At 36.7% G+C, this 14,933-nt stretch overlaps 1 protein-coding gene across 1 annotated transcript in view; it reads right to left on the minus strand.

Annotated features, from left to right (window-relative positions):
• The window catches only part of GUCY1A2 (guanylate cyclase 1 soluble subunit alpha 2), a 244,959-nt gene that overhangs the window by 77,642 nt on the left and 152,384 nt on the right, over window positions 1-14,933 (minus strand). Inside the window, exon 5 of the mRNA XM_036426867.2 lies at window positions 11,091-11,576. Within this exon, the coding sequence (XP_036282760.1) occupies window positions 11,091-11,576 (486 nt within the window). The remainder of the gene's footprint in view (window positions 1-11,090; window positions 11,577-14,933) is intronic.

Raw genomic sequence — 14,933 nt, forward strand, 5'->3', positions numbered from 1 at the left:
AGTACATTTCAGATCTGCACAGGAACCTCAATCATAAAGAAAACACTGTCGCCAAGCTCCAGGTTGTTTATCATGAAGATTATTGAATACTGAGGCATATTAGCAAAGAAAAATATATTAAAATACCCAGTCAAAATTCCTTTCTAAATTCTCAAGTTAGATGTGGAAGACTGAACAGTTCTTTCTACTGTACAGTAAACTGTCTTTTAAGATCTTCACTAATATGACTCCAATGCCCACTTTTATTCACCACTATCACTTTAATCTAGTCCATGCCCTAATCACAATGAATAACTCAATGTTCTTTACAAACTTCCTATACTTCCCCCCCCCCCATTTATAGTCAAAGTTAGTGCTCGAAATCCATCCATTCGCTCTTTATAAAAATAAGTATTGAGTCTATTTACATTCAAGAACAACATTTTTGGGGATTCCTGATTTACCAGAATTTTAAACATTTTCCCAGAATATGGTGAATTCCTGCTATAATTTTTATCAAACATATAGTGAATTCTAAACAATATTAGTTGCCAAAACAGTGAAGTGTCAAGACTTATTATATAACTATAGTAATCAAGACAGTGTGGTATTAGTGGAAGAATAATCAAATTCATCAGAGAAACAGAATAGAGATCCCATAAATAGACCCCCATAAAAGAGTCAATTGATCTTTGAAAAAGGTAGCAAAGCAACATATGGAACAAAGATAGTCTCTACAACAAATGATGCTGGAACAACTGAATAGCTGCATGCCAATAAATAAATAAATAAATAAATAAATAAATAAATAGAGGATATAGACACAGACCCTCCATTTTTCACAAAAATGAACTCAACATGATCACAGACCTAAATATAAAATGGAAAACTATATAACTCCTAGGAGATAACATAAAAGAAAGCCTTGATCACCTTGGGTATTATGATGCCTTTTTAGATACAATAACAAAGACACAATCTATAAAAGAAAAATATAGTAAACTAAACTTTATTAAAATTAAAAACTTCTATACTATGAAAGACAATATCAAGAGAAAGAGAAGACAAGCCACAGATTGGGAAAACATATTTGGAAAAGACACATCTGACAAAGGACCATTATACAAAATATTTAAAGAACTATTAAAATTCAACAATTAAAAAAATCTGATTTTTAAAAATGATACAAAGATCTTAACAGACATAATACCAGACACCAAAGAATGTATAGAGATCGAAAAAAAATAATATGAAAAGATCTTCACATCATATATCATCAGGGAAACACATATTAAAACAACACTGAGATAGACCACTATGCATCTATTAAAATGTCCAAAATCGCCGAAACCGGTTTGGCTCAGTGGATAGAGCGTCGGCCTGTGGACTGAAGGGTCCCGGGTTCGATTCCGGTCAAGGGCATGTACCTTGGCTGTGGACACATCCCCAGTAGGGGGTGTGCAAGAGGCAGCTGATCAATGATTCTCGCTTATCAATGTTCCTAACACTCCCTCTCTCTTCCTCTCTGTAAAAAAAAAATCAATAAAATATATAAAAAAAATTAAAAAAGAGAAAGAAAAAAGAAAACCTTTAAAAAAAATAAAATAAAATAAAAAATAAAATGGCCAAAATCCAGAACATGAATGCTGATAAAGATGTGAAGCAACAGGAACTCTCATTCATTGCTGCTGGAAATGCAAAAAGGTACAGTCTATTTGGAAGACATTTTGGTGGTTTCTTACACAACCAAACATATCCTTACCATATGATCCAGCAATTATGTTCCTTGGTGTTTACCTAAAGGTGTTGAAAATTTATGTCCACACAAAAACCTACACACAGATGTTCACAGCAGCTTTGTATAAAATTGGCAAAACTTGGAAGCAATCAAGATAACTTTTCAGTACATGAATGGATAAATAAATTGTGCTATATCCAGGCAAAAATATATTATTTGGAACTAAAGAGAAATGAACTATCGAGCCATAGAAACATATCAAGACATAGAGACTTAAACACATATTACTAAGTGAAAGAAGCAAATCTGGAAAAGCTACCTGCTGTGCGATTCCAGCTATATAAAATCCTGGGAAAAGTAACACTGTAAGGACAGTAAGTAGACCAATGGTTGCCTGTGATTGAAGGAATGGGATGAACAGGTGGATCAGAGATAACTTTCAGGGCAGTGAAAATAATCTGTATGATATTATAATGATGGATATATACCATTATACATTTGTCTTAACACAGAGACTGTGGAATATGAGAGCCCCAAGATAAACTATGAATTTCTAGGGTTGTGTCAAAGTAGCTTCATCTTTGGTAAAAATGTACCATTCTGCTGAGTGATGCTGCTAATTCAGAAGACTATGGTGGTAGAATGGGAAATCTCTGTTCCTTTCTCTCAATTTTATTGTAAACATAAAACTGTATTAGAGAAAATGAAGATTTTTTTTCTTTAAAGTAGATAGTACAGCCCAGTTAATAAATCAACTGGAAATGTTAAAAATTCACTGTTTAAATGAACATAATCTAACATCAATAAATCCTAATGGTCTCAGGTATCTGTGGAATTACTTTCTTTTATCCAGATTAATTACAGTTTAGAAAACAAGCTTTCCCCCAACCCCTGTTCCATGAGCCAAATCTGTCACGTTTCCACATCCATCTTTCAAGTCATTTCTTTTCTGAAAGTATCCCCCATAATACTTTTTAAATTATTATTATCATCCTGGCTAAGTGGCTAAGTCATTTAACTTTAAAGGTAAGGACAATATGTTGGTTATCTTTTTTTAAGTCCCACAGGGACTACTAGCATAGTGCTAGTATAGCAGACACTTCAAGAACTATGACTGAGTCAAATTGTATTATCTGAGTCAAATTGTATTATAAACATCTCTATTAAGAGCTAGGTCAATAGAGATAATGTATGAATTACCTTTAAAAATCAGTCATTGTTAAATGACTCCAAAATATGTCTATTCTATCAATTCAGGTGAAGTCTACATAATGCCAAAATAAGAACATATTCCAGTGATTGGATAATTTACATAAACGATGGCATGGAAGTATTTCACTAAGTAGACAAAATTGACCAGTTCACTGAGGGTTCCAATATTGACTCAAGCCTCTTGCACATTGCCAGCCCAGGTAAGGTATGTTTTTAAATTATGGCAAAACTAACTATCTTGATGCTCTATTTTTGTCTAACAACTATCCAAGCCTATACCCCACCTAATTTCAAAGTGATTTTTATAAAGCAAATCTACTTGCATCACACTGCCATTCAGAATTCTTTAATGACTTCACAATTGCTGGATCAGTCCTATTATGAACACCAAAACCCTTGAAATGGCTAAAACGTGCAGATCTTAGCTCCTAATTACTTCTGTAACATTTATCTTGTGCTAATCTTAATGTCTTCTTTTCTTTAGTTGTGAGACCTCCCAGAGAAGCCTTGGGGAACAGAAAAGGGCTGAGCAATGCTTACTTCACTACCTATCAGCATTGTGAGCTCAAACAGGCTGTTTAACCTTTTAAAATCTCATTTTATTCTTCTGTGAAGGGGACATAATATCTATTTTGAAAAGTTGCTGAAAAGATTAAAGAAGATAATTTTAAATAAAATGAGATTTTATTTTGAAAAGTTGCTGAAAAGATTAAAGAAGATAATTTTATAACCCTCTAATAATAATTATCATTTTAATTAACTATGAATTATTTATTTAATGGCTACCCCCAATGCTGTTACAAGCAACTAACAATATGAAACATGACTGTCTTATCTGCCATTTTGCACCTATGTTCCATTTAGTACTTAAAACCCAAACAATAATATATAATTATTTGTTAAATATAAAATAAACATATAAAGAATTTAGCATGGTCTCTGGCACATATTAGGCACACAACAAATATTAGCCCAACTACAAATTGAGTGTGTCCCCCAAAAAGTCATATGTCGAAATCTAATCCCCAATGTGATGTTTGCTTGTAGGACTTCGGGAGGCTATTAGGGACCTTTGTGAGGGCTCCACCCTCATGAATGAGATTAGTCCTTCTAAAAGAGACCCCAGAGAGCTCCTTGTCCCTTCAGCCACACGAAGACACTGCAGGAAGACAGCCATCAATAAAGCAGGAAGTAGGACCTCACTAGACACCTAATGTTGGGCTTCCCAGCCTCCAGACCTATGATAAATAAGTTTCTGTTGTTTAAAGCCACCTACTGGATGGTCTTTTTGTTTTAGAAGCCTGAACAGACTAAAACAATCTCCTTTCCTCCCTTCAGAGCAAATTCCTCAAGACACTCTCTCTAGCCTTAGTCTTCTCTCATATGAATGTCTCCAGATGTGTCACCCGCAACAAAAATGTGAGACCAATACCACTGTTTCCAGTTTATGGAAGTAAAAGCTGGGCACAGATGGGTCATGTGACTTAAGTAAAAAGGACAGAATAAAAATGGGCACTTCAGGCTTCATATCTAATAACCTCCCCCCTATATTTCACTGGCATTGATTGCACTGTCATAGGCAACTTCAACAGTCCTCCTCTAGCTTCTTCCTAAGGGTTAAAGGTCTGAAATAGGCCCTACAGTTTATAAGGCAGTTACACTAGTGATAAGTGGAAAAGGGAGAGGCATACAGTCTTATTTTTATGACAACAGGAAAAAAAATTCTGTACAATATCAAACTTTGAAAATCACAGGAATATATTTTAGAATATTCCTTTACATTATTTTAAGGACAGCATTATTTTAATACCCCATTTCCCCGAAAATAAGACAGAGTTTAATATTAATTTTTTCTCCCAAAGTTGCACTAGGTCTTATTTTCAGGGGATGTCTTATCTTTCCATGCGCTAGGTCTTATTTTTGGAGGATGTCTTATTTTAGGGGAATCATGGGTAGTTAGCTTTCATAGATTTCAACACATATGCACATACACACTCACCCTCCATACACACGCCTGGATCAACCACCAAATACTCAAATTTAAGATAGTTACCTGATCATTTCTTCCACTTCAAAAATATTTATAAAATATATACCCAAATTATTTCAATTTTACCAAACACGAATAACCTATTAATAGGGAGTCAGCAGAACTCATTTGCACTTTGGGTACATTTTCCTAGCCAACTGAATACAGCTCCAATATTGAGTATCTAGAATCTAGAAACTCATAGAATGAAATGACCTACTGAGAACTTCTCCTGTCAGCCCCATCAAAAGATTGTGGCTTGTGTTTTAATCACTCCAGTGACCAGATCATGCAGCTGCAGCCAATATGTCTCATTGTTGGGACACTGACATTCATTAGGACCTTCCATTGGGCTGAAATTTCTAACTTCTGCATAAATATCCTCTTTATTCTCCTGAAGCCAGAGAGAAGAAATCTTCATGAAGGCCACACATACTAAAGAGTAGTACAGATTTGTTGAATGTTTTTAAAAAGAATAAGTTATATTCTTAACTCTAGCCTAAAATTCAAATTGCAATTTAAAAATTCAAACTCACCCTCCAACTATTATGTCAAGGGCCTCTAGTTCATAATAAAGGTCTTTTGTTATTAGCTTTCTTCTTCCTGTGAACAATCCTGTTGTTCTCATTTTAATGCTATAAAATTTGCCTGGTGATTGTCAAAGTTACAAATACCAATTTATGAAGTATACATACATAAATGCTAGAACAATCTTTGGTCTTAGTTCTGCCTCTAACTAATTAGAAACACTAGCTATCTAATTCATAAATGGTTTCTACCATTGTCTTAAAAAATACAAGCTTTTAGCTGAATCATAACTAAATTTCAATGATATCTCTGCCATTTACTACACTGATGTTCAAAAAGGACATAACAGCACCATTTCTCAGAGCTCTGCTGGAAAATAAATATCACAATTAAGGCATCTTACATTGTGTCTGGAACACAGTTTGTATTGAGTAAATGTGAATTCCATTCCTTTAGTTCATTTTGCATTAAGGAATCTGTACCCTTTCAGTCACTGTTGTTAATTGGTAAACAGAGGGAGGATTGTGTACAGTTTCTCCTACAGCACAGCATTCATTAAAGGTTTAGTGAAAAAGAGAATAGAAACTATCAAATTAAATAGGATTTGCTGATGGCATTGATGTATCATATCTATAAAAATCAGGTAAGTGTAAGTGAGAAGTCTCCTCTAGATTAATTTCTGTTTTCGTAAACTCACACAATACCCAGGCATGATAAACTCTGATGGGAACTTAACTGACATATTCCCATTCTGAGGCATGCCAGAAATCCTCTGCTAAAAGACCTCAGAGTAAAATAAATCATTACTTAATAGCAATAATTCTCTATGAAGAAAAGTTGGAATTTTAAGTGGATTTTTAAAATAAACATTTTGAAGCAATTAACTATGTGGTAAAACTCGCAAAAGGAACACAAATAAAAGCTAGTTTGTCATACTATTCTGGGAAAGGTGTTACTTACAAACAGTTTAGTTCAGAACGTCCTTACAGTTTATGGACCCACAAAAGTTAGACATTCTGTAACGACGTAAACTGCATAAGGCATCATTGTGTAATATTCACCCTCCTAGACACCAGAAATTCAAGCAGCATGGACTTCATACACTAAGAAAACTTGCTGGAGACATGCATCATAAGTTCCCAGAACTGATACACATTTCCCTGGTGTCTGATTGCATGCAGGATGATATAATAAAACACCATAGACCGGGTGGCTTAAAAACAGAAATTTCATTCTGACAATTTTGGAAGCTGGGAAATCCTAGTTCAAGGTACAAGCCAGTTTGGTTCCATTCGTTGGTGAGGTCCCCTTGCAGATGGCTACCCGTGTCCACATGGCAGGGAGAATTTTGATCTCTCACTTTTCTTATAAGTACACAGATGCATCATGGTGCCCCCTTTTTTATAATCTCACCTGACCCTATTTACCTTCCAAAGGCTCCACCTCCAAACACCATCACACTGAGAGATGAGCTTCAATAATTAAATGTGTCCAGGACACACACATTCAGTCCATAACGCTTGGTATTATACAAATCAAAAAATCAATGTCTTAGCAACCGCCAACTCTTTAGGAAATTAAAAATCAACAGGGATATAAACAACAACCCCATAACACTTTGATAAGTTCAGCAAGACACTTTTTATCAATTTTGATTTCTGCTTGGTAATTCAAATTATCTTAGCCTTTTAGCTGTTTCAGAATTTGCCACAAGAATAAAAAGAAATGTTCTTTGAATATAGAAAAAAATAATGATCCTGGATATCATATTAGAATATAAAAAGATAAACATTTTCGTAGTGTTGATCAAAACATAGCACAAGTTGATGTGATTTAAAGCAACACTTTGTGTTCATGAATTTCATATTGGGGCTCAAATTATTTAGATAAAACTAAGTCATAAAGATGAACTGTGGACCCATCTTCAAGAAATAAGACCCATGAGGACCCAGTAAAGATCATACAAATACTATATTTCAGGGATTTATGTCTCTCCCCTTACTCTTACCTCTCTTCCTACCCTTTCTTAAGTCTTCCTCTGGCATACAGTGTAGTTCTAATAACCTGAAAGGACTAACTCAAGCAAATAGGAATTTTATCTTTATGTAAAAAGCAGGAGCTACACAATCTTTATGTACACACCAACACATTTACACACAAGCATATGCATACAAAACACACTCACCACACATACTCAGAAACACCCATTTGAAGAATGATAGCTAACATATTTACATTTACTGCCAGGGATATAATATCGTAGTAAGTATTTTACATAAATTTCATTTAAAAGCTCAAAAACTATATTAGGTAGATAAAACTAGTCTGTTTACAAATGAGGCAGAGAGGTAAAGTCTGTGGTTAAAGGTGGGAAGATGAAAACTCCAGGCCATGTACTGAAGCCAGCGCTGGGATTCAGAGCAGCTCTAGCTAAATGGATTGAGAGCAATGGGATAAGGGATCCAGCCTTCCCCTTACTTACCCCTTATCTCCAGCCTAAGTGTGTGCCAAAGGCAAGCATATAAATGAAGCAAAGCCTTTGTCAGGTAATTTTTAGGGCATTCTGAAATTTGACAATATAATCCCACCAGTAGAAAAGATATCAGAACAGAATGCTTATCTGTGATTTTCACCCTTCCTTCTGAAACACATATATGAGTTCTTTTCTGCTCATTAAAAGTGTGCTAAAAATACATACTAATTTCCATAGCATTGTATAGGCTTCCATGGGACTCGGGCCCTGTTATTAGGTGAGTGACTAAAAAATGTTTACTGATTGAGTGAACAAATGAATAGAATGGTGTGTTGTTCTTTTTTTACTTCAGAAATTCCTCTTTTCTAGACTTACTAGGAAGATACCGTTACTTCATTACCAATAAAAGAGCAGCAAAAGTAAACGGCATTGATGTTGGTGGAATCCACGAAGAGGAATGAATAGAAATCTTTAGTAGCTTTTCACTTCAAAAGCAGAAGAGATGCAAATCTCGGGGAGGGGGGTGGAGAATGAAACATTCACTCTTTATTAAATGGACCTGGCATTTAGTGCTGGGAACTGGAGTAACGTGTTGTATGCATATTTATAAAAATGGCAAGAATAGCCTCAGTACCTAAGTGTTTAAAAGACTTTTTTATCATAAAACAAAATAAGGGGAAAAGAACACATTTCATCCCCTCCTCCCCAGCTCCCCGGCAAAATCCAGGTCACACTGGAGCAATATCCCTGAGATTCTGGGCAGACACATCAAAATTCCTGAGGCAGAGCTCCGCAGCCTTGTGATTTGATGTGAGCCAACGCCTGCTTTCAGCCCTGACCAGGAGGTTTAAGGGGGATTCAAACCTGACATAGCTCCTTGTCCAATTTACAAACTGCTAGCACATTGGTGCAGCCTCGGGGATCAGCACCAAGACTTATGAATCCCAAGGGCTGGCCTGGCTCTCCGCTTCCCTGGGATAGTAAGAACATGCCCACAGAAAAGTGAAGACTGATCACATTCTTCATAATCCTTTCTGTCATGGGTATCTATCCTGTTTACTTCTGCAGTCTGTGTTTGTTTTCAGAATGCACAGACATTTCCGCGCCCCCCCCCCCCAAAGTAGCCAAGGACTTACAGTTAATAGGAATCTATAGTTATTAGACTAAAGAGAGACTAAAACAGAACAATCCGCACATGTCAATTAAACGAAACATACATGATCTTAATGGCTTTACGAGCCCTTTTAATTGCTACTGTATCTGGAGGTTTGGCTCTGATAAAGTCAATAGATTTCCATTGGTCTATGAAGATTTTTCAGAGCTCAAAGTATCTAGCAATTTCCAGATTGTATTAATGCCACGAGTGCCCCCAATATATTTTGTCCATTTTCAAGAGTGGATAGAAATAACCTGATAACTCTAGCATATCTGTGGGTCTAGATCCTGTTTAGGCACTTAAGGTCTCAAAGGACATCTCTGTCTTTCGATGACGTTGCCAAAGTTGGTTCCCCTTTGACTCTAGAGAGGGGGTCCTCTCTGACTCTACGTCTGCTTCTGGCCAGGAAAAGCCTCTGATTTGAGGTCACAGTGTGTCCTGATGCCATCTTCTTACTCTCCCAGGACACACTGCCTGGTTTCCATTCCCAGTCCCCTGTGCCCAGCCCCAAGGTCTTGTGTCTCCTAACTGAGCCTGGCTTTCAGCCCCTTCCTATTCTGCTGGACTCACTAAAAGAGTTAGATTGGCTATATATTATACACTAGAGGCCCGGTGCATGAATTCGTCAGATGGGGTCTGACCGGCCTTTCCTGATTGGGGCCCATGGGGCCAGGCTGGCTGAGGGGAGGATCCCTGAGTGGTTGGTGGGCTGCTCCCAACCCCTGGTTGAACTCTGGTCGAACTCCCAGTCAAGAGGGACAATTTTCAATATTGCCCTTTCGTTATATAGGATAATGGCTAGAGAACACCTTTCGCTCAAGGAGATATGCTTTAATGAAAGCAATGCAAACAGATTTTCCCCCAAAAAATATGCTTATTTGCAGAACTTACTATAAAAAATAGCTATCTAGATGAATTAGTAAAGATGAATATATAGTTTACTGCTCTTTGTTTATACTAAACTTACTTTCTGTCTCACATAATAAAGCCATGCTTTGTTTTATCCTATATCAAAATAATATTAGGTAGAAATGGGGCCGAATCTCACAAAATATTGCTGATTGTAATAATAATAGGAGCTCATTCAAGCAGATACCACAATGGTGATTAGTACTCATTTTCATAGTTCTTCCACTATTTTTCTTCTCTTCCCACTAAAAGCCATTGGTCATTTGGGCAATAGCTAAAATATTTACATGTGTTCTTTCAGAATTAGAGGGACCTCACTTAATTGACAATGCAATGCATCATATTGATTTACCATGATTTAACTGATATGCAATGTATATTTTAGCATAGCTTATTGATTCTTTTTAACTGTCAACATAAAGTTCTTACTTTACGTTGGAATCCCATTCTTCAAGAAAGACGTTATGTAGTTAAATATTTGTCTAGTATTCAGCAAGTTTAATTTTTTAAATAGTTAATATAAAGGATTAGCTCTACAGAATTTTTCCTTACTGAGCAATACTATGATTCAGTTATCTGTAGTATATCAATACTGCAAATTGACTCATAATATAAGTTTAATAATAGAGCAGAAATACCTGTATCCTGTACAAAGATATCTTAATCAGAGATATCAATAATTTATTATCAAGTTTAAGTACAAAAAAAGAAAAGTACACTGGCGAGATTATTATGCTCTCTGAACACATGATAATCTGGCCACTCAGTATATATATATATTGATATTAGAGTCCCAGTTCATGAATTTGTGCATGGATGGGGTCCAGCCAGCCTGGCCAGGGGAAGAGGACATGGGCGGTTGACCAGCCTGCCTGCTGGTCGAACTCCTGGTCGAGGGGACAATTTGCATATTAGCCTTTTATTATATAAGATATTCACTGAATGACAGATTATTATGATCTCTGAACACAATAATTTGGCTACTCAGTGTGTATCCTTTCAATTGAATTAAGATCACAATTTCTTATTAAAAAGTATTTATATATAAATAATTAAACCCCTTTACCTTATAAATATCCAAGAATCCACACTGGTGATCGAATCTGGTGTAGAGCTCGTTCAGCATGCTGATCACTTGCATGGGGGTGCACTGAGCGCAGATGGCCGTGAAGCCAACGATATCCGAAAAGAGCATGGTGACGTCATCAAACTTTCTGGCCTGCACTTGCTGCCCTTGCCACAGTTGCTGGGCTACATCACCGGGAAAAATAGAGTATAGAAGATCCACTGTTTTCTTTTTCTCCTCTTCCAGGGCCTGGTGAGTTCTTTCCAAAGTCGCCTTTAACTTATCCATCCTCTTCTTCAAGCCATCTTGGGCCTTAGCCTGTTCACCAACCAAAATGACATCTCGGGTGGCATCATGGATGGGGATGTCTGAGAGATGCAGTCCCCGGCCCATGAGTTCATCCAGCTTGTCCACACATGGAGAGCCCAAAAATAAAATGGAATTTGATTCTGGGACGTGGATCATTTGTCCTTTGACTTCCATCACCTGCAAAATTAACATGGGATTTTAATCAGTGTTTTTCATATAGCAGATTCACAAGAAAATGCAATTATTATCTGAAGAGCAAAAGCAAGAAATGCTTTATTAGCCATACTGACTTCCTGCACTCATTCAAGCAAATTTATATAATATTTACATCCAGTGTAAAATTTATGGTTCTGAATCCAAACATTTGTTATTGTCTTCTACTTGGCCACGTTCTAAAGACAATGATAAAATGAAATCTGAGGTCAAAGAGAAATGAAATAGGAAAATATTGTCATTCAAAATGAAATTAACCCCAGGTACATAATGAAACTGGTTCATGAGCCAGTTCAAAACCTTTCAATCTTCTTAATAATACCAGAATAACTAAATTTAATTGTTATTAAAATAACACTCAGCGAATAAGTCCAGGAGATTAAAATGAATCAAAATAATTGTTTGGCCTTATGTACGTCATGCTTCCGCCAGCTACATTTCTTTGAATATATAGCAGTCTTTGCATTGACTATATTAATGGACAATTCACTTAGTCTTAAAAATAAAAAATTTAAACTAGATACAACAAAGAAATTAACTTAATATAAAGTATCTGAAAATCTATCATTTAAATTTACCCCTTCTTGTGCTTTTTGATGAATTTGGGGAGTTGATTCTTAATGGAAAACTTAGTGAACACAGGATTATGCCATCTTAGCTTGGTGCCCACTCAGAGGGAATAAGCACCCTAGGAAAGGAATATGGATTTATAATCTGGCTATCTACATATAGCTGCTGGAGTTAAATTAAAGTATCTCAGAACACCTGGACAGGAAGGTGGTTGCATTTACATGGAAAGAACAGCCTAAATTGACCAACCAAGTGTGTATGTCAGTTACACCCACGTCATTTTCCACTACCATGAATATACTCAATAAATTTATTTTTCTTTATTATTCATAGCATAAAGTACTTAGGCTAGTTGATGAAACAAGAGGCAAAGAAGATATGGGGTAAAACTATCGAGATCTGGATTTCAAAGTCTGCAACTGTGATTTACTTTGTTCCCTCTGTACCAATCACCAAGACCTAATCTACATAAAGAAATAAAATTGAATTCTTGATTGATGTTATAATTTCTATAGGATAAAATGTTCACTTTGTCTTACGCAGTTTCTTCTAGTGTTTGGTGTTTCATTGTTTTATACATAATACTCTCGTTTATTAATTGACGTATTTATTGTTCTCTATTTACTAGTACAGCTCTGAATGATAACCATAAGAAGATGAAATAAAGTTCTGTTTTTAAAGAATATGGGGGTGGGGATAGAGCCAAATCTATACAGCACTGAGAATAGTATAAACAGGACACTTTCAATTTAAGGCAAACTTTTAAAAGACTGCACACTATGGCCCAAATACAAAGAAAATAATTGTTCTGAAAAGTATTTCCAGATTGTTTTATAATGCCTGATTTGCTTTTGGATGGAGGAGGTGCTATTCCATTGTTGGAATATTAAAGACATGATAAGGAAGATATACATCATATACAACTTTATAGTAAAATATTTGTATATTAATATTTTATTAAGAATTAAGGTAAAAGTAAACCTCTGATGTTAAAAGAATTTAGACTTCTACTGGTGTCTGTTGCCCTTTTCCTTCACTTTTCTTCCTATGTATCAACCTCCACATTCCCCATCACAAATGGTCCTTTCTGCTTTTTTGTTATTTAGTATGGAATTAGTATATGAGTACATGCATAAGTAATATTAGATGGCATTTGCTATATGTAATAAATAAGTGTTATCTCAGGGAGCTTGATCTGCCACCTGGAGCAGCATTAACTAGGACCAGTGGGAGCCCCAGAACATGAAATAAACCAAGCAGGTGAAAACAGCACCATATACGCTCTAAAAATTACACTGTCATTGCAACTACAGCCTACAAAAGTAGGACAGGCCCTGCATGCCAAACCTAAACAGTGTGGTTGTCAGTTAAAATAAAAAAAATAAAAAATTTAAATAGGATCTAGTGTCTTATAACATAGAGATCCCAGTGCATGAAATTTGTGCATGGGGAGAGTTGTCCCTCAGCTCAGCCTGCACTCTCTCCAAACTGGGACCCATAGAGGGATGTCTGACTTCCCAGTGGAATCAGGCCTAAACAGGCAGTAGGACATCCCTCTGACAACCCAGGATTGCTGGCTCCCAACTGCTTGCCTGCCTGCTTTCCTGATTGCCCCTAACTACTTCTGCCTGCCAGTCTGATCACCCCCTAACCATTCCCTGCCACCTTGATTGATGCCTAACTGCTCCCCTACCAGCCTGTTTGCCCCTAAATGCCCTCCTCTGCAGGCCTGGTACCCCTCAACTGCTCTCCCCTGCAGGCCTGGGTCCCTCCCTCCTGCCCTCCACTGCAGCCCTGGGTCCCTTCCAACTGCCCTTCCTTACAGGACCGGTCACACCCAACTTCCCTTCCTTGCAGGCTTGATTACCCCCAACTGCCCTCCCTTGCAGGCCTGGTCCACCCCATGTCCTCCCCTGCTGGCCATCTTGTGGTGGCCATCTTGTGTCCACATGGGGGCAGGACCTTTGACCACATGGGGGAAGCCATCTTGTGTGTTGGATTGATGGTCAGTCTGCATATTATTCTTTTATTAGATAGGATAGAGGCCTGATGCATGGGTGGGGGTCAGCTGGGCCCTGAAGGGTGTCACAGATCAGGGTGGGGTTCCCTTGGGGTGTGGGGCAGCCTGGGCAAGGGGCTGTGGTTGTTTGCAAGCTGGCCACACCACCCTAGGGTGACTCAATTTTATTTATCTTCTACAATTTTATTAGATAAGATAGCCAAACAAATATAAAACCAAACACCATAAAAAAGACTCAGGAAAATCATATCTTCAATAAGAGAAGGCAATCAATTGATGCCAATACTGAAATGAATCTAATATTGAAATTATGTGTCAAGAATTTTAAAGAAGCTATCATAAAATGATTTGACAAGCAGTTACACATTCTTTTGAAAATAATAAAATATGAGAAAATCAGAAAGTAATAGAAGATATCAAAATAACCGAATTGAAGTTAGAAAACTGAAAAATACAACTACAATAGAAAATTTACTGGGTAGTCTCAAAAATAGAGATGACACAGTGAATTTGAGGATAGTTCAATACAATTTACTCGATCTGAATGGACAGACAATAAACTGCAGGACAATAACAAAAAGAACTACCATTTATATCATAGGAGTCTCAGAAGGAAAGAAGAAAGAATAGGGTTGAAAAAGCATTTGAAGAAATAATGGCTGCAAATGGCTCACGTTTGATGAAAGATATAAACACATAGATTCAATAAGCTATATGAACCTCAAATAGGG

This window comes from Pipistrellus kuhlii, unplaced genomic scaffold (assembly GCF_014108245.1).
Source record: "Pipistrellus kuhlii isolate mPipKuh1 unplaced genomic scaffold, mPipKuh1.p scaffold_m20_p_9, whole genome shotgun sequence".
Lineage (NCBI taxonomy): Eukaryota > Metazoa > Chordata > Mammalia > Chiroptera > Vespertilionidae > Pipistrellus > Pipistrellus kuhlii.